Source organism: Eschrichtius robustus, chromosome 3 (assembly GCF_028021215.1).
Source record: "Eschrichtius robustus isolate mEscRob2 chromosome 3, mEscRob2.pri, whole genome shotgun sequence".
Classification (NCBI taxonomy): domain Eukaryota; kingdom Metazoa; phylum Chordata; class Mammalia; order Artiodactyla; family Eschrichtiidae; genus Eschrichtius; species Eschrichtius robustus.
The window spans coordinates 117,002,899-117,022,158 of NC_090826.1; the positions used below are offsets into that span (position 1 = coordinate 117,002,899).

The 19,260-nt window shown below is 56.8% G+C and overlaps 2 protein-coding genes across 3 annotated transcripts; one reads left to right on the forward strand and one right to left on the reverse strand.

Moving 5' to 3' along the window:
- Positions 1–4,698, forward strand: KCNJ9 (potassium inwardly rectifying channel subfamily J member 9). The gene is made up of 3 exons (XM_068541092.1): positions 1–18; positions 1,077–1,983; positions 4,367–4,698. Exons 2-3 carry the CDS (start codon positions 1,134–1,136, stop codon positions 4,696–4,698), a joined length of 1,182 nt encoding a protein of 393 aa, XP_068397193.1. The 5' UTR covers positions 1–18; positions 1,077–1,133.
- A 3,368-nt stretch (positions 4,699–8,066) lies between these two features.
- On the reverse strand, positions 8,067–15,477 carry IGSF8 (immunoglobulin superfamily member 8). Of its 2 annotated transcripts, none has more exons than XM_068541091.1 (7): positions 15,408–15,477; positions 14,994–15,090; positions 11,492–11,869; positions 10,349–10,810; positions 9,603–10,010; positions 8,974–9,387; positions 8,067–8,624 (listed from the first exon to the last, which is right to left on the reverse strand). In XM_068541091.1, the coding sequence occupies exons 2-7, from the start codon at positions 15,043–15,045 to the stop codon at positions 8,509–8,511; spliced, it is 1,830 nt and encodes a 609-aa protein (XP_068397192.1). In that variant the 5' UTR covers positions 15,046–15,090; positions 15,408–15,477; the 3' UTR covers positions 8,067–8,508. The 2 variants fall into 2 exon arrangements, with proteins under 2 accessions (XP_068397192.1, XP_068397191.1); XM_068541090.1 differs by lacking the exon at positions 15,408–15,477 and having other exon boundaries at positions 8,067–8,320; positions 8,494–8,624; positions 14,994–15,242.
- Positions 15,478–19,260: the final 3,783 nt, after the last annotated feature.

Consider the following 19,260-nt stretch of genomic DNA (forward strand, 5'->3'; position numbering starts at 1 on the left):
AACTTAAAGCAAAATCAGGTAGGCTTCCCTTGGAATGTGAGCTTTGCGGCATATGGAGGGGGGCTGTTTAAGGATAGTCAAGGGAGGTGAGAGGCTGGGGAGGGAGGGGCGAATTGAAGGGAGGAAGGAGGTAAAGGTGTGTGCTTAAATCACTTATCTGATTTAATGGCTCATGAAGAATAGGATACTGGAGGGCTACAAGCCTATATTGAACTTTGTGCTTCCTTTACCCCGGCTGTCCGTGTTGATCTCATATTCTCCCGTCCCCCTGCCCATTTGCAGGCTGTCTCCACTGTGGAAATAACCTAGGGGATATGGGGCTGACGCTACAGCCGCAATGATCATGGTCAGTCCTCAGGGAGGATTTCCAGCGGGAATTTCCCAAGGTGGGAATGTTCAACCCTTGCCCACTGGAGATTTTTCACTCGTTTTCCACCACTTCCATTTCTCCTTTGTAAGCTTGTTGAGAGGAAGAAGATGTGGGAGGGGCTAGAGTAAGCGAGGTCCAAGGAGGGAGGAATGGGAAAGACTTTTTGTGTCAGTCTCCAGGTGAACTTCAAAAGAGCCTGGTGAGACAGCAGGTTGAATTGCGGAGACAGGGATTAGGGGACTGCCTGATATTAGCCAGAGCCAGGTCGGAGTGGGGCGGGGGTGGCCTTCGGGCAGGGAGGGCTCTGCACAGGAGAGGAAGATTAAGCACCTGCCTCCAAGGAACCCACAGTCTAAGCGTTTCAGGAAACTCCGTCCTTGCCTGGGCCTCTCGCCTGGGGGTGGCCGTGAGGTGCTGCACAGCCCAGTTAGACCAGGGGGACCAAGACCTCTGGTACCCCGTTCCCCTGAAAATACTCAGTCGTGCAGAGTGCGATCCAGTTCATACACACTATCCCATTTGATCTTCACGGTGCTGCGAGCTGGGGGTGGGGGCGGCTAGGGTTGTGTGTATTGTTCCCATTCTATGGATGCGGAAAGCTGAGGCTGAGACGGCAAGGGACTCGCTCTGGGCCACCCGGCCCCTGGGCGCAGGCCCGGACGTCTCGGCCTCTCCCGCGGCTCGGCTAATCTGGCCCACCTCTCAGCCCCTCCAGGCCCCGCGCCTCCGCCCGGGCCGTGACCTCCCCGCCGCGGCCACGGCCATGGCGCAGGAGAACACCGCCCTCTCGCCGGGGCCCGAGGAGCAGCCGCGGCGCCGCGGCCGCCAGCGCTACGTGGAGAAGGACGGCCGCTGCAACGTGCAGCAGGGCAACGTGCGCGAGACGTACCGCTACCTGACCGACCTGTTCACCACGCTCGTGGACCTGCAGTGGCGCCTGAGCCTGCTCTTCTTCGTGCTGGCCTACGCGCTCACCTGGCTCTTCTTCGGCGCCATCTGGTGGCTGATCGCCTACGGCCGCGGCGACCTGGAGCACCTGGAGGACACGGCGTGGACGCCGTGCGTCAACAACCTCAACGGCTTCGTGGCCGCCTTCCTCTTCTCCATCGAGACGGAGACCACCATCGGCTACGGGCACCGCGTCATCACCGACCAGTGCCCCGAGGGCATCGTGCTGCTGCTGCTACAGGCCATCCTGGGCTCCATGGTGAACGCCTTCATGGTGGGCTGCATGTTCGTCAAGATCTCGCAGCCCAACAAGCGCGCCGCCACGCTCGTCTTCTCCTCGCACGCCGTGGTGTCGCTGCGCGACGGGCGCCTCTGCCTCATGTTCCGCGTGGGCGACCTGCGCTCGTCGCACATAGTCGAGGCTTCCATCCGCGCCAAGCTCATCCGCTCGCGCCAGACGCTCGAGGGCGAGTTCATCCCGCTGCACCAGACCGACCTCAGCGTGGGCTTTGAAACGGGCGACGACCGCCTCTTCCTCGTCTCACCGCTCGTCATCAGCCACGAGATCGACGCCGCCAGCCCCTTCTGGGAGGCGTCGCGCCGCGCCCTCGAGAGGGACGACTTCGAGATCGTCGTCATCCTCGAGGGCATGGTGGAAGCCACGGGTGCGGGCGGGCCGAAGGAGAAGGAAGAGGAGGAAAAGCAGGACAGAGGAGGGGAGCGGGTGGGCGGGGAATTGGACCTAGAGGGGCCAGGGCGGAGGAAGCCGGGGGGGGGGGGAGGGATGGCGAGGCTGGTGGAGGATGAGAGGCTGAGATGAGATGGGTTGGGAGGGGTGTATGAAAAGAGTGACCCCCCCCCCCCCACCAGAGAGCCGAGAGAAAGCTGGGAGGAATCCTCCGAAGTGGCCCTGGCCTGGGGCCCTGGGCCAAGAGGTCTGTGTCACTGGGAATAGGAGAGAGTAATGATAATAACCAACACCCAGTGCTTACTCTGTGCCCTGCACGGTTCCAAAGCACTTTACACCTCCTGGTTTATTTAATCTGAGCCCCATGAAGGTAATTTCTTGTTACTGTGCTCATTTTTCAGGGAGGAAATTGCCCCAGTGAAAGGTTAAGTTGTCCACAGTCATAGGCTAAATAAGCGGCCACAACTGGATTGGACCCAGGCAGTATGGCTTCAGCATTTAGGGTGCAGGGTAGGAAGGGGGGGTTTAGGTTCCAGGTTTTTCTCAATACTGAGAGGTCCAGGCCCCTGGAATGTGATAGTGCAGGTTTTCCATGGCCTGAGTTATTCCTAGGCTGGACCTTAGGGAGAGGTCGATAGCTGGGCTCACTTCTGCCTCAGTTTCCCCATCCATCAGAAGATTCAGTTTCCACTGACAAAGGATAGATGATCTGCACATTTCAAGCCCCTTTCCAGAAGGAACTAGCAATGTACCTGTGATGTCAGAACCTCCAACTCAGGCCTATACAGTGAAAGGTTTGGGAGCAGGTAGGACAAGACCAGTGCAGGGGCAGCAAATGAGTCCTCCTTCCCCTTCCCCCACTCACCCTGCTTCCTTTCCTCTCATCTCACCGGCTAGCACATTTTTGCTGGTACCTGAGAAGTCCCTGCCCAACCCTCTTCTCCCTTTGTACCTCCAGCCCTTCCCTTTCTTCCTTACAGCCCCTCTCCCCAATGTCCCTTTTGCCTCTTCTTCCCCTCCTTTACAGGACATTTCCTATGCCAGTCTTCACCAAAGGAACAAAGAATACCAAGTCACCAAGTTGGCTCAGGGCAGAGCTTTCAATGTTGAGAGCCAGTCTCTGGTTAGCTAATGTTCACTCTTCCATTCCCCCTTGTTCGGAGGTGGATATGAACTGAGGGGAATATGAGAGATCTCAGGGTAGAAGGAAAATCACTTGCCCCGGTGGGTGTGCCCACCCCACAGGGAAAACAGGACACAGGCCCACAGCAAGGAGGACAGGGGAGGGTGGGGTGGAGGAGATAGGGAGGGGAGCTTGTTGGATTTTTCTACAGAGACAAAGCTGGAAAGGATGGTAATATTTTGGGTGAGAGAGTCAGTATCCAAAATGCTTCTGAAAAGCGAGTATAATGAGCCAAAATCCAACAAGATGACATTTAAAACGAATAAATATAAAGTTCTACATTTAGGCTTTAAAAAATCACTTATGTAAGCACAGCATGGAAGAGCTCTGGTGAAAAAAGAATTGGGGGTTTTAGTTGGCCACAGGCAATGTGATACAGCTTCCAAAAATGTTTATGTAATGTAATCTTGGGCCCTATTAGCTAAAGCATCATGGCCAGAAGAGAGAGGTGGTGAGCCCTCTCTTATGCATGGATCAGGCCACAGCTGGAGTACTTATCACACTCAGAGTGCTTAAAAGATCCTCCTTGGCCATTCTGGTTTGCAGTCAAAAAGTAAAATTTTTGGAAGCCAGGTCACATCAGGAATGGTCGAGGGAGACACGGATGTTCAGCCTGAAGGAGAGAAGACATGATGAAACCTGAGACTCCTGCTTTCAGATACTTGAAGGGGTGTCATACAGCAGGAGAATGAAAATAAGGGTGGCGGATTTTAGCTCTGTATAAAGAACAACCCAAATACTAGAGCCGTCACACAAAGGAGTGGGCTCCTTGTGAGGTGGTGAACTCTCAATCCTGGGAGGTAATCAAGTGCAAGCTAGATGCCCATTATTGGGAATGCTCCAGTGGGGAGCCCTGTATGGAGAGGAAAATTGGGCTAGATGATCCCCAACGTCAGTTTCAAGGTTAAGCTTCTCTGATTGGCATCTCCAGTGGAGAGGAGGGGAGAATGTGGGCTGGAGGTTAAGAGGAGTTGGGGCAAATGGAGAGGAGGAGGGGGAGCTGGACAAGTACAAGAGATGGGAAGGAAGAGAAAGTGGGCTGAACCAAAGCGGGGGTGGGGGGTGGGGGTCCTTGAGGAGGGCTCCAGGGAAGGGTTCTAGGAATAGGGTTGTGGAATGAGGCAGGGGAGGGAAGGCTGGGGCTGGGATCCCCCTTGACCCATGCCCTTACCCCCAGGAATGACATGCCAAGCTCGGAGCTCCTACCTGGTGGATGAGGTGCTGTGGGGTCACCGCTTCACGTCAGTGCTGACCCTGGAGGATGGCTTCTACGAGGTGGACTATGCCAGCTTCCACCAGACCTTTGAGGTGCCCACACCCTCATGCAGCGCCCGGGAGCTGGCCGAGGCCGCAGCCCGCCTTGACGCCCATCTCTACTGGTCCATCCCCAGCCGGCTGGACGAGAAGGTGGAGGAGGAGGGGTTGGGGGAGGGGGCGGGCGAAGAGGCTGGGGCTGACAAAGAGCAGAATGGCTGCCTGCCACCCGTGGAGAGTGAGTCCAAGGTGTGACCAGTTTCCTCCAGACCCCTGTGGCAGGGCCAGACACAGGTACCTGGGGAGCTGGTTATCGAAGGTGGAGGAGGGCGCAGGCAAGGTCCCTGGGAATGCACTAAAGCTGGAGAGCCTCCTCAGAATCTCAGGTCTGGGATCCAACATGGATGGGAGAGATCCTGATTTCAGGAGAATGGAGGGTGGGGAATGGGTAAACTTGCCAGCCTGTCTGTGTTTGACCTTCACTTCTGTTCATGCGTGGATGGATGGACAGAAGGATGGACCTATGTGGGTTGGATGAGAAGGTGGAAGCAGAGAGAGACAGCCAGCCAGTGGATAGGTGAATGGGCCACCAGACCAACAGACAGGTGGTGTGCTCAGGGCTGCCGCTAACTCATAGAGTATCTTGGTGCAAATTCTAAAAAGGCGCCCTTTTCCTCCAGACTGACACTACCCCAAACTAGGGTGCATGGCTTGGGGAGCAGAGTGTGGGCTGGAGTTTAGTCCCCACTCACCTCCTCAGCCAGCTTCCTTGAGTCTGGCGCACCTGTCTCACTGGACACAGTAGCCCAAGCTGACCCAGAGGTGAGAAAGCTGGACGGAGGCGGGCAGAGATGAGGAGGGTACCCTCCCAGCTCCACCCCTGCCACTGTGACAGGCTGAGAGGGAGGGTGAAAGGCTGCAGGGGCGGCTCCGCAGGGTGTGAATGACCTCGTCCATGTGTGCAGGGAAACCGGCAATGGGGGAGATGCCAGAGCTGGGGCCCTGGGGCAGGGCCTAGGAAAGGCGAACCAGGGATGGCTATTTTCTGACAGTGAAGTGAGGTCTCGTAAGTACCACTGCGGGGGCAGGGAGGGATAGAGAGGTTCTGAGGAGGAAGAAGGGCCGGGGAGAGATGCAGAAACCTGAGTTCACTAGAGCTGGGACACGGGGCCCTCAGGAAAGCAGAATCAGCCTTAGGGCACAGTGAGAGGGAGTCATTCATGTGGTTCACTGGGTGCCCGTTGGGTCCAGAGCACTGACCCGGGCATGTGTGGGGAGGACAGTCAGAGACCTGATTCCTATTCTGGGAATACAGTACAAGTGGGAAAAACAGAGAAATATGCCTGTGACAACTGTTTCAAACTGAGAACCTGGGCGATCTCTCCGAGCAGGGGGTGGAAGGGCTTGGTAATCAGAAAGCTAGGGATTGAGTCAGGCCTGGAGAGTGACCTGAGCCAGCAGTCATGAACTTGGGTGGGCATCAGGGTCCCCTGGAGGGCTTGGGAACACATATGGCTGAGCCCCTCTCCCAGAGTTTCTGACTTAATGGGTCTGGGGTAGAGACCAAAACTTTGCATTTCTAACAAGTCCCAGGTCCTGCTGACGCTGCTGGAACAGGGACCACGCTCTGAGAAGCCCTTCCCTAAGCAGACTTGGGGTTCCTGTCAGGAGGTGGGCATCAAGCTGAGGAGTAGCTGAGGGTCCTTGGGGAGGAGACTGAAATATAATGGGTATGGAGAACTGTGGTGGGGGGAAAGGAGACCATGAAACCAAGGCTGAAGAGTCTGACTCTGGGCCTAGGGCCTCACCCGTCAGTGGAAATAGGGCTGTGGCAAGCTAGAGTTGGTGTTTGGGCAAGATGAGTAGGCAAGATAGATAGGACAAAGTAGTCGGGAGGGCTTCAGGGGAGTGCTGGCGAGGTGGTGGCGAGCTGGAGCAGGAAGGGCATCTGTGGCAAAGGATGGAATCCCACGTAGGACTTAAGAGGCAGGATTAAATGTGGGAGAAGATGTGAGAGAGAAGCGAGAGTCCAAATATCCGGATGTGACTGTGACCTGCTGTCTGCCCAGCTGGGGCAGGAGCCCCTGGAGAGGTGTTCCCATGCCACGTGCACCCCCTTCCTGGTGTCATCCCGGTCACCAGGGACACCCCCCACCCCAGGATTGTGAAGGGAGAGTAATGGCGAGTCGAGAAGGGGCAGAGGTAGGGGGACCTGCCTCTGGGAGAGACGTGTACACACAGGCAGGCGCACCCTCCCACCGCACGGGCCCAGCAGTGACCTCCAGCCCTTGGCCCTGGCTACACCCCATTCCTGTTCTTTAACAAAACTCTGAGCCCCTTGCGGGGAAGCACCCCAGTGTGCTGCATTCCAGGCTGGGAAGCTGGGGTCCTGGGGGATGCCGTGCCTCCTGGAAGCAGGAAAGGGGGCTGCGGAGGGAGCCCATGCCAGCTTGGGTCCGCTCGGAGAGAACGTCTTTGCCTCAGGTCACAGGGTGACTTGGGTCACCATCACCCAAAGATGAGGTCCCTGAACCCTGGTGCTGGCTGTTCCCAAAGAACAAATGTTGGGGCGTGGGATGAGCAGCAGTTCTGGTTTAATTTGCTGAAACATCTGGAGTCTGGATAGGAGGGGGCGGGCTCTGGGTGTCCACACTCACTCACGCGGTAGTTCACCCATTGCAAGTGAACCCACCGTAGAGGAACTGAGGCTGGATGGAAGGCACTGAGACCCCGCCACCCCTCTCCTTGCCACTCAGCGACCACTCAGGGCCCCACTGTGTGCAGTGCAAGGAGTCTGGGGACCTGGGTTCTAGTCCTGACACTGTCACGAATTAGTTCTATGACTCTGGGCAAGTCGCATCACTACTCTGGGCCTCAGTTTCCCTATCTGTAAAAACAACACTTGGTAAACTGCTAATGCTCAATAAATGTTTAAATAACTGAGTTGAAAGAGGTAGACTGCGTGCCTCTCGAGGTGCAGTGCAGCTAAGAGTTCTAGGATCCGAGAATCCTTAGGCAGAGACAAATTCAGGGAGCCCCGGGGGCACGGGAGGACGGGTGAGGCAAGGGGGCATGCGGTGGGGGCGGGTGTATGCAGGGGCCCCTCTGACTGCTGGCGTCCCGGTCGCCCAGGTGGCTGTGTTCTGGGCCTTCCATTCTGCTGCTGTCAGGCAGAATAATGAAGATCAGGAGGAGAAAGGCTGAGGCCCCAGGGCCTGGGGGAAGGAGTCAGGTCCAAGATTAGCCTGACCAAGAGAATGAGACTGCGGAATAGCGTGGGGACTCAGAAAAGGGCACTGGGCCCTGGAAGCCCCTGCCTTGCAACCTAGGAGAAGTCTAGGGGCAGAGCCCGTGCTCAACTGGAACTCATCCCCCTTTCTCTCTCCCCACCCCAAGGAGAAATCCCAACAGGAACTGGCTCTGCACTGACAGCTCAGACAGCAGATGGGACCCAGGTTTCCCCTCCTGGGGTGTGTGGCACGGCCCACGGAGGCCAGATGGTGTTTGTGGGGGGAAGAGAGGCATGGGTCGTCCAGAAGAGGCTGTCAGCCCCCAGTAGCCCACCTGCCACGCGCCCCTGCCTCTTAGAGCCTCATAGCAGGGAAGACACAGCCAGCCCTGGATTTTATAAAACAAGTTTATTCACATTTTAGAAAAACTAATTCTAGGACAGGGAACGGCCTCCCTTTGGGCTATGTATGAGATCATGAACAGAAGGCCAGAGGGAGGAGCTTGGGAAGGAAGGAGTGGGGCATGGAGGCCGTGTCCCCCACTCTGGGTGGGAGTAGGTCACATAAATTAAAGGAAGGGCAGGCAGAGGGAGAGGGTATTCAGACACCAGAGGCGGGCTTGCGGCTGGATTGGAAGATAGTCACACCTGCAGGAACGGGAGAGCGCACGTGGAGGGGGCTAAGGAGAGTGTGACTTCCTCCTGGCCCTGGACCGCAGAGCTGAGAGGGGCTGCTCCTTCTCCAGCTGGGACCAGGGAGGGAGGTGCTCATCTCAGGACTAGGGAAGACGGGGCTGGGGCTGGGGGTCCTTGCCCCTCACCTGGGGTGTCAGGGATCACCGTTTCCGCAGCCTCTTCATGAAGCAGCAGGTGATGGAGCCCAGGATGGTGGCTCCGATGGCTAGGGCAACCCCTGCACCCACCAGCAGGGGCACAACCAGGGTGTCCAGGGCTGGGCGAGAGAGGAGGGCTGTGTTCAGCCTGGGGTGTCGCTGCCCTCCACCCACGTTCCCACCCATGTGCCAGTACCTTCTCGGTCAGGCTGTCCACACCACCTCCTCCCGTTCACACACAGCTTTCCCCCGCCTGCTCCCCGCCCTCTCTGCGCTCAAGCCAGCCCCTACCCACCAGGACACCGGGGCAGCCGGGCACTGAAGGGCTGAAAGCTGGACTTTCAGACTTTCCGTGCGAAGCGAAGAGGAAGAGAAAGAGGAACCAGAGGCACCACCAGCAGGAGGATCAGAGGCAAAAGGGAGAACAAGAGCATGGGGGTGAGGGGGGCTGGGGGGGGCACCACTCACCATGCGTGTATGGGTAGACCGTGACAGGCCCCGAGCGGGCACTGCCCGCCTGGTACCAGCTGTAGTCAGCGTGCTGCACCCAGGCGCTGGGGGCACAGTGGTACACGCCTTCGTCCTCGGGCCCCAAGCCGTGGAGTCTCAGCCGATGGCTTCGGGGCCCCACCAGCTCCACGCTGATAGGGCCGCCTCCGGGCCGGACCCCCAGCTCTGCCACACCGTCCTGGCCCACGCCACCCACCAGCTGGGCAGGGGCAGAGCTCAGCTCCCCCTCCTCCAGCCGCTCCACCCACCAGCTGGCAGCCAGCCGCAGCCCGGGGGGGCCGCCCCGCACAGAGATGTTGCAGAGCAGGGAGGCCGTCTCCCCGCGGTACACTGTGCCTCCCACTAGCCAGGCCACAGCCTCCAGCACCACACCTGCAGAACAAAAGTCAGAAGGTGAAAGGTCAGGGGGCATGGGGTTAGGACTGCTGTCCAAGCAACACCCCAGAAACTCCAGGTGTTCCCACAATCTTAGGAGTGTGAGACTGAGACACGGAAGCAGCCTATGGAGAGGGAGAGAGGCACAGAAACAGAAGGGAAAGGTTCTGCAGACCCCGTATCCTGTCCAGGACCAACCCGCCCCCTCTCACCTTCCTCACGCACGTGCACTGGGAGGGGCCGGGAGCGGGCACTGGCGGCTTCCTGAAGCCGGGCCCCAGACCCTCGGACATAGGCCTTGGCGAGGCAGCGGTAGGTGCCCGCATCCCCAGGCCGAGCAGCCTCCAGCCGTAGCCGGTAGGTTCTGGAAGCCACCTTCTCCATGGCAATGTGCCGGCCCTCGTAGCCAGGGCCCAGGCTGCCCACACCCTCCGTGTCCAGCTGGGCAACCAGGCGGCCAGGCCCAGGTGCCCCTGCAGGTGCCATCTCCCAGCCCACGGAGTACGCGGCATGACGGCCTGGTGGGGGCAGGGCCCCTGACACATTGCACAGCAGCTCCAAGGGCTCCCCTGGGCCGATCCGACGTTCACCAGGCCCCACTGTCACTGCCAGCTGGCTGGCTGAAACACAGGAGGGGAAGGGGTGTCAGGGAGGCAGGAGAGGGCACAGAGCGCCTGTCCTTCCTTGATAGCAGCAACTTCGAGGCCACCCTCTCCGCCACCCAGGGGCCTGGCTCTCACCCCTCAGCCATGGCCCTCCCATCCCCACACCCAATTTCTGAGCAGAGAAAGTCCGTCATGGGTGCAGATGCTAACAGGAAGCGATACTAATGGGACTTCACTCCAGGGAAGGCGGGCTCCCTGGAGTCAGACGATGGCCATCTAGTGCCCATGGTGGCCATGGTGCCTACTGAGATACCAAGGCTCCCAGCTGGCGCCGTGGGACGCACAGCACTCACACAGTGTCTGCACGTCTACGTGGGCCAGGACAGCCCTCTTCTCCGCGATCTGGGCCCAGCTGCCATCGGGATCCTGAATCCACTCAGCGGCAGTGCAGTGGTAGGTGCCCACATCGTCCGCCTGGGCGCCCCCCACCACCATGCGGTAGCGCTCAGTCCCCTCCTTGCCCAGCCGCAGCTCCCCTGCCGCCAGCCGCTCAGCATAGGGAGCTCCGGCCTCCACGGCCAGGTCGGGCCGGAGTCCCACCACTTCCTGCAGAGTTGCTCGCCCCACTGGCGCCTCGGGCACAGCTCGCCCAAAGGACACGGCCAGGTGTGTGTGCTTCTGCGTGCTCGTCCGTGCCAGGCAGCCCAGTGCCAGCTCCTGCCCCTCGTGCACCATCAGGCGAGGGGGTGAAGTCGGGGCCTGACGGCCCCGGGGCCCTGGGGGGGTAGCAGACACCTGCAGCATATCTGGAAGAACTGGACAGAACAGCTGGAGTGAGGGAGGGCTGGGAGCTGTACAGTAACTAACCCTTGACACTGCTTCCTACCTACAACCTAGTTCCCTAAATAGACTGTGAGCCCCTAGAAGGCAGAGGCTTCATGCTGTATTATTCCTTCTGTAACCCAGTGGTGCCAAGCACAGTGCTGGGCACACAATGGGCACTCAATACTTGTTGAATTTCATAGAAGCAGCCCATGGCCTACTCACCCTTATGCCTGAGACTGACCCCTGTTTGAAATACTCAGAAGAGTGGCTCTGCCTTCCTTCTCAGAAGACAAAGAAACTTAAGAGAGCAAGACTGTCATGTGGTCTCACTCCTCCTACCCTGCCTCTATTTCCCCCGCCACCCCCGCTCCCCCAGATCTGGATCCTGGAATCTCTAGGAGTGGAGTCTGTTCACCCTATCAGGGAATGGAAAGGGGCTGGACAGCTTAAGGACACTTCTCCTCTCCCAGGAAGTAGCTTGACAGAATAAGAGCAGTGGACTGGAATGAAGAGTCCTGGGTCAGAGTCTCAGGCCAGCCACTAACTTGCTGGGTAACTTCATGCAAGTCACTTAACTTCGTTGGGCCTCAGGTTCCTCTTAGGTCCCTGCTGGCCCTGACTTTCTTCCTTTTGGGAGGGCACGGCCCTGACCCCAACCCAGGGCCCAGTACCTCTCAGTTCCACTTTGCCGCTGTAGCTGCCCAGGTACTGGGCATCCGTGGAGGGTGTGTAGCACTCGTAAATGCCAGCATCCTGGGCCTGCAGGCGGGCAATCTTGAGCACCACGGCATCACCCTGCAGACGCTGTACCTGTACCTCACCAGCTGCCACTCGGGGCCCAAAGACAGCATAGGAGAATCGGGTATCCCTGGTACTGACAATGCCCAGGGCAGCCTCTGGGGCCTCAGGCCTGTACAGGAACCACTCGAAGTCCTGCTGGGCAGGGCCCTCGTAGCCAGTGACATTGCAGGAGATGGAGATGGCTGTGCCAGCCACGCGATACAGGGGCCCCTCAGGGACTAGCACCTCCCGGGCACAGCACCCGACTCCTATAGGGAAGGACAGGAGAAGTTAGGGATGCCTGGGTCCCTACTGCACACAACCCCCCCTCCCCCGCCCCCACATCACTCTTGACCTCTGCTTGTGAAAGGAAAGGAAACCTGAGGAAAGTTGGTATACACTTGGGCCCTGTTCCGAGAACAGGCAAAGAATGCTGGGAGGTAAGACACCTGGGTCTCAAGGAGGTGGTGGTATAGAGCCAGATTTGCCTCAGAACCCAGAAACATCCCATTACTGGCAGGCCAGAAGCAGAGCACCTAAGGTCAGAAAGGAGTGTATCTGCTTCCTGATCTAACCATTCCTGATTCCGGCTGTGCCTTAGTTCCCCCTCCACCCCGTTTCCCCACGTTTATGCCTGTTGAGCCTTCTAGCTAAGGGATCCTGAGACCACATGTCCCCCTCCTTTGTTTGAAGGGAGCTGGCAAAATCTTGATCAGAAGGGCTGGTTCGCTCAGCTGTGTCACCTGGGCCAGGGGACTCCAGACAATGGAGCCAGTGGCCCGAGCAGGACAGGGCACAGGCCCAGTCAGTTCTCACCACACAATCCCTCCCCACTCCAGCTGTGCCATGAGCTCACTGCTTCTCTGCCCCACAGGGCTGCCGAGGCAGCTGAGGCTCAGGGAGCAAGAGCCAGCCTCTGCCCTGGCCTCTGGGGGCAGAAGCTCCCCTCCCCCACCAGTGCCTGCCAATCTCCCGGGGCAGGCCCAGCTGACAAACAACCCTCACCCCACCCCCTCCAACTCCCTAACGGAAGCCTTCATTTGCATATGGTGTGCATCTATTTACATCCCGCTCCCTTTCAGTAGGGAGGCAATAACCCCCTAGCTGCCCCTTCCCATCTTTCTCAGAGAGGCCAAAACGCTTCTTCACCCCACCCTCACCCCTACCCTGCCCTCGCAGATACTCCTGGTGGCCTTGGAGGGCTCAGCTTCTTCCTTCTCTCCTTCCATCCTTCCACAGCCCCAGATCACAGAACCTCAGAATGTAAGAAGGGCTGGGTCAGCCCTCTGCCTCCATTTTACAGATGAGAAAGTTAAGGTACAAGAAGTATAATGTCTTGGCCAAGTTCCTGCTATCCTTGGCTAGCTTCCACACGCCCCTGCAGAGGGACAAAGCCAGAGAGGCGATGGGGAACTCCAAGGAGAGGCCTGAAGGCACTGACCTCACCAACCAGAATGTCACTCCCAGGGGCATAACCGTCACCTTTCTTCAGGGGCTGGAGGAAAACACCTAATCTGCAGTCAAACTGTCCTCCAGCTCCTCCAGAAGCACTACCCTTACCTTTCCCTTCTTCCTGCGGCTGAGTCACAGGGAAAACTTGCGGTTGCTCGGTTAGAGCACAGGCTGGGATCAGGAGGTCAGCTTCCAGCCCCATCCCCATCCCCATCCCCAGCTGTACCGTTTGGACCAGCCCCTTCCACTCCCAGGCCTCAGTTTCTACACTGGCAGAGAGCTAAGAGCTTCCACCCTGACAGTGAGTGAGCCTGTGTCTCAGAAGGGCTCTGCCCGAGGATGTTTCATAATCAGAGTGATGGCGGAGACAAGCGAGCTGACACCTTCCCTGGGCTCCGGGCAGACTCTGCTCAGGAGGGTCCCCTCCCATCTTCCTGGCTCCACAACTGCTGATGCTTGGAGATACCCATGGGAAAGTCACCCCCACCGCCTTGGGAGACCAGCTGCCAGGCAGCTCTCTCCCCAGCCAGGTCCCCTCCTCTGTGTTAGTGGAGAGGGAAAGGAGAGCAAAGAGACCTGCTTTGGAGTCAGATGGGAGTGGTTTCAAATCCAAGCCCCAACACTCACTAGATACGTTCTCTGGGGCAAGTGACTTCCTTTTCCTCATCTTCAAAATGAAAGTAAGCGCCTACACCCAGGGCGCTCAGATCTCGGCAAGCTCTTCTGTCTCTTTGCACCACCTTTACCCTGGGCTCCTCTCTGCTCCACGCTGCCCACTGGGGAAAACGGGCCAAGTACTAGGCTGCCAGGCCTCACAGCTCCTTCCTCTGTATATCCTCCTGCCTCCCACCCAGGGCCCCAAGGAGAGGACTCATTCTAGTCCCACAGGGCCCAGGGACCTATGCAGCACAGGGAGGCTCCTTGGCACTGCGATGGAGCTCTGGTCTAGAAACAGGCGGCTGGGGCTACGTCAGCCTCTGCCTTAACTATGGCAGCTCCAAATCCTGGCACCAAAGCCACCCCCTCACCACCCTGTGTTCTTATTTCAAGGGTTTCCGTCTCCTGAACATCTGTACAGGCAGTCTCACTGCCTCGATCCCATACTCCTCCCCAGACCATCCCTACAGGGAACCCTCCCATTCACGCCCAAAACATTTCCACTGTCACTGTCCTCATGCATCCATGCAGCGGTGGCCCAGAACATCCCACCATGAACACCCACCACAACAGATACAGGGTGCTTGGAGATCTCAGCATCAGTCTCCATGGAGCCTGGTTTCTCCTGAGGCAGGGAAGCTGGGACTAAGGGGGTGTGGCAACCAGTGGGAGGCTACAGAGCCAAGTGCGGCTATCTGGGAGAGGGAAAGTGGGGGAAAGACGCAGCCCAGGATGGAGATGGAACTGCCTCCAACTTCAGATGATGAAGCGGGGTGGGGGGGGGGGTGTGCAATTAGGGGAGACGTACTTCAAAGACTGTGGGCAGAACCGGCCCCTGGGCCTCCAGCCAACTCGGGCAATTATAAAGATGGACAGACACTGCCCACGCAGGGCGAGCACCCAAGGCTGGGCCTGAAGCTGAGTGAGGCAGAGAGGAGTCGCAGCATTTGGGCGCAGCGACCTCAGGACCTGAGTGTGCCGGCTGAGAAGTGGGGCCTGGCGGTTCCTAGGGGCGACACCTCGGTGGGTCCTCACTGTGCCCCAGCCCGGGGCCTAGAACTGGGGAGCCTTCACCGCTACCCCACCCCCCGCCGGCCCCAAGACTGGCTCGGAGCGCGGCCACACAGAGCAGCTGGGCGCCAGGCCCGGGGAGGCTGGGGGAGCCCCTGACGGAGAAAGGGGTGCGAGGGGCTCCGAAATGCTGGGGAGGCGGGCAGGGCTGGTCACCAGGTGGCAGGCACCTGCCGGGCGGGGCTGGGAGCCGGAGCCGGGGGCCAGGCTTACCCAGGATTAACAGCAGCAGCGGCGGCGGCGGCTTGGGACCGAGGGCGCCCATCCTGCGCAGCCGGCTCTGCGAAGGCTCTGGGGGGCGGCGCGGGCTCTGGGTGGCCGGGGGTTCGGGGGGCGCATGCCCGGGTGGGGGGCACGAAGCGGAGCAGCGAGGCGTGGGTGAGCGGAGCGAAGCTGAGCGAAGCTGGAGCTGCCAAGTCACCGCCCTCTTCCCTCTGCCCTCTTCCCTCTGCCCTCCTCCCTCCTCCCTTCTCCCCTCCTCCTCTCCTCCTCCTGCTTTCCCTCCCGCCTTGGCAACTCGGAAGACCATTCCCGCCCCGCCTTACCCGGGCCCCGCCCCCGCCCTGGGCTCCCGGCCCCGGCCCCGGCCCCACTCCGGTCCCCAACTCCGCCCTGACCCCTCCAGACCTTGACCCCGCTCAGGTCCCCGGGTGTGCCCCAACGGGGTACTGGACCTCGGCCCCGGCTCCCCCCGCCCCTGTTCCAGGCTCCGCCCAGACTCCAGCCCTAGCCCCACCCCCTCTTCGGTACCCGGCTCCGCCCCGACCCCCACCCAGGCCCGCCCCCCTCAGCCCTGTCTCCGCCCCGACCCCGGTCCGGGGGCGGGCTGCACCTGGTCTTGGCCAAATCCCCGGCAGCGCCGCAGAGTGCACAGGTGCCCTGCACCTTCCGGCTTTCCCCTGAGAGTTGGGTGCAGGGGCCCTGGGGTCGGCGAGGTGACTGTGGCTTCTCACTTTGAATCCAGCCATTTGCTCTGGGCCTCTAGGCCTCGCCGCAAACCCTGCTGAAGTGGGAAAGGGCGGGATCTAGGAGTTAAGGAATGAGGAGGATCTGGTCTGAAGGGCGCTTCACGGCTCTGCAAGGTCACTGGAGACCTGTTTGCCACCCCCTTGGGGCAGAACCAGAAGAAGTGAGTTAGGAGGCTGGGCCGTTTGGATGCTGTCACTTCCTGGTTGGCGATCCTGGTCAACTTGCTTAACCTCCTCCAACCTGTTTTCTTGTTGGCAAATTGAGGTGGATGACATCCATCCCAAAGGATTTTTTTTTTTTTTTTGGAGAGATCTTTATCAGTCAAGCAAGAGAATCTACAGAGAAGTGATTACAGAAATTAAGTAACTTTGCTGGATATCAGACCAATATAAGAGCAAATTATTTCTATACGCTAGTAGTAATGTACAAAACATATTTGGGATCTTAGAAGTATAAAACACAGAATCTTTAGAATTACAAACTTTTCCAGGACAAGAGAAATATATTAAAAGCATATAAGGAGAATGGAAAACAGTTGGCTCTTTTGGGAAAATACCACCCCAAACCCAGCAATAAAGTTAAACCATTTGCCAACCTGCTCATTCAAAAAGAGGAGGGCGCCTGGTCATTGTTCCCCATTCTGTGTTCTGTAGCCAACAAAGATTTGTCCACATACAACTACTGGCTACATTCCCCCAAACGGGCTAGAGCTGCCATCCAGAAAAGGTCAAACTGGGTAGAGGGTTGCTGTAAACTAGTATGGACACTAGGTCCAAAACCCTAAACAAAACAAATTTAGCAATTACTCTATTAAGGGGGTAGGGGGAACAGGGGTATGGGCAGTGGTAGGGTGCCCGGAAAAGGATGGCTTTTGAGAGAAAAGTGCTGGCGCTTAGGTTTGAAGCGAATGGGAGGGGGGTAGAGCTGCTTAAGGGTGCCCTCCCTAGAGAAAATCTAAGGAGCAGTGTGGATCCCAAAGGATTTTTGTGACGTTAATTGAGATAGTGTACAGAAGGTGCTTGGCACAGAATACACTAAATAGGAGATGGGGCCGGGGGACAAATTATTTAAACTCTTTGCTAAGAGGTTTAGTTCGGACCTGAGGAAAGGGTGAGCCTGGGTTTGGGTGAAGGAGTCTCCAGTTCCAGTGAGGAGAAGTGGACAACACTCTGCACTGAGAGGGGTGGGGCGTGCCCTGGAGGTCGGAGACAGGAAAAGGCATCTTTCCTAGGCACTCTGTTTCTTTCTCAACTCTGGAGAATGTGGGGAGTGGGGAGGAGCTGGAAGGGTGGAGCCAGAACCAGGAAAAGGGACAGCCAGGTCTGCAAAGCTAAGGCTGTCAAAGTGGCCATCCGTAGGAGGTGACCCCAGAGCTCATCTAGCACCTTCATCCTCAAACTTCCATCAGTCCCCACTCATTCCCCCAACCCTCCCACTCACTCCTCACTCCCTTTTACGGAGGAGAAAATGGAGGCCCAGAGACGGGAAGTGACACAGGCCAGACCAGACATTCCTTGACTTTGTCTTCCCAGAGCCTGGCACAGTGGCTAGATCAGAGGAGGTGCTCAGTTGAAGCCACCTTCAGGAACCCTGGAGAGACTGGAGAAATTCTGAGACAGAATGCTGGGGACAGTTGAGGGAATCAGAGGTCCAAACCTCCCCTCTCAATACTTCCACTTCTGGCCCAGGAACAGGGGAGCAGGGTGCCTTTTTCCTCCTACTTTGTCATATCCACAGCCTGATATCTCCAGATTCATTCCATCTAAATTCATCCACAGGCCAGACTGAGCTGTGTGAAAACTGAAATGTATAGGGAAGCTTTTGGAGGAGAGCCACTCTCCCTTTATTTGGGAGTGGAGTGAACATGATGCCTTCCTGATGCTCGAGAGATGCGAGATGTTGCCAAACATCATCATCATCATCATCATCATCATAGGTGCAGTTTATGGGACGTGTTGATCTTAAAAATAACAAGGTCTTAAGCTAGCCAAAATGAGTTTATTCAGGAATAGCAGAGGAATTACAATTTGAGAGAAACAAACTGGTGAACCATAGGCATGTTGGAGGAGACAAAGGGAAGGTCAGCTTTCACTAGGTTTTAGGAGGAAACTGGACAGGGCTGTGGCAGTTTTCTTTTTCGTTAGCTGCAACTGGTGAGCAGCTTGTTGTTGCTGAGTCAGAAGGAAACCCTTCTTCCTGCTGTGATCTGTAAGCTGCAGTGAGTGATATGTGTGTGAGAGCCCTCTCTTCATGGCTTCCTGACTCCATTTTGATTTAGGTTTCCTTTGTTCATTTTCACATTTTCCCCTTTTGATCAAACTCTTTCCTTGAAAGCATCGTGTTGAGTCAACATTCTGTTTGGTGCATAGTTTCTGCAGAGGTTGGGCAGGCAACAGGTGCAAAAATTTAAGATTATACAAAGCAAATTAAAAGTAATATGACTTTGTTTGTATGATGGCTTTAAATCATGATCCTAAAGTAGTCAACCGAACAAACAGCAAGTGCACTTGTTCCCTGATCTTGTATAATTGAGTTCCTACTTCTCCAGAGGCGTTTACCCACATGCAACAGGTGGTATATGCTAATGCCACCTTGTTCAAAATCAAGGCTACTCATTGTCTACAACTACTTTAGCCAAGGAATCAAGTGATCATTGTTAGGCTGCAGAATCAGCTAGCTCTTCTAACGTTAGGGAGAGATTTATGTTCATATTCTCATTGGCACTTTGACCCAAGGGGGAAAGCCTCTCGCTACGGAGGCAAGCCCGGAGTCATGTATGCCCCAGGTAGTTCCCATTTAAGATGCTTACGAAGATTTAATGGGGAAGATCAGTGGGAGGCTTCAGATTTATTATAGATATTAACAGGGATGGTTAAATATCCCAATAAACACTGGCCTCCCATTTACCAGCTGTCCAAACATTCATAGGCTCATTGAGAGTTTCATTTGCCACAGACAAGGCTGAAGCCAGGTGGTGCACATAAGACTTATTAACAGTGCCACTAACTGGAATTTACCAGTTGGTCCTTTAGAGCCAAGAGTCAATGATGTTTGGGGACTATTTAAGAAGTAACCATTCTGTTCTGTGGATTTTGTTCCTAAAGCCTGCAAAGAGAGGGGTTATTTCATTACATCAAGCAGACTTAATACCAGAGGGTCACCACTGTCGTGGACATATTGAGGTTTCTGGTAACATATTCAACAGTCAGAAGGTTTCCCCCTTTGGCAATGGATTAGGAAATATGGGTAAGAGCATTGTCTTTCCAAGAAAGAGAGGGAGAAGATAAGGCAAGAAGTAACAGTAGGGAAAAGATATACAGGCTGGTCATCATGCGAAAGCTGTTTCCTTAAGCTACTGTATGCTTCAATTCTTGGAAATCTTTACTTTTAGGTCACCAGTTGGGATGTAGGTCCAGTCAGGGTTTGGTGCTTTCTTTAGATGTGACACATGGATCCAAGAGCCTATTCCTTGGAGTTTCGTGGCACAAGGGTTGGTTAACAGTACCTGATA

Coding starts and splice junctions, on each gene's coding strand:
- IGSF8 (XM_068541091.1), bottom strand. CDS start 15,045: ATGGGCGCCCTCGGTCCCAAGCCGCCGCCGCCGCTGCTGCTGTTAATC. Junction 10,811..11,491: donor CGGCAAAGTGGAACTGAGAG/GTACTGGGCCCT, acceptor TGTTCTGTCCAG/TTCTTCCAGATATGCTGCAG. Junction 10,011..10,348: donor CGTAGACGTGCAGACACTGT/GTGAGTGCTGTG, acceptor CCTGTGTTTCAG/CCAGCCAGCTGGCAGTGACA.
- KCNJ9 (XM_068541092.1), top strand. CDS start 1,134: ATGGCGCAGGAGAACACCGCCCTCTCGCCGGGGCCCGAGGAGCAGCCG. Junction 1,984..4,366: donor GGGCATGGTGGAAGCCACGG/GTGCGGGCGGGC, acceptor CCTTACCCCCAG/GAATGACATGCCAAGCTCGG.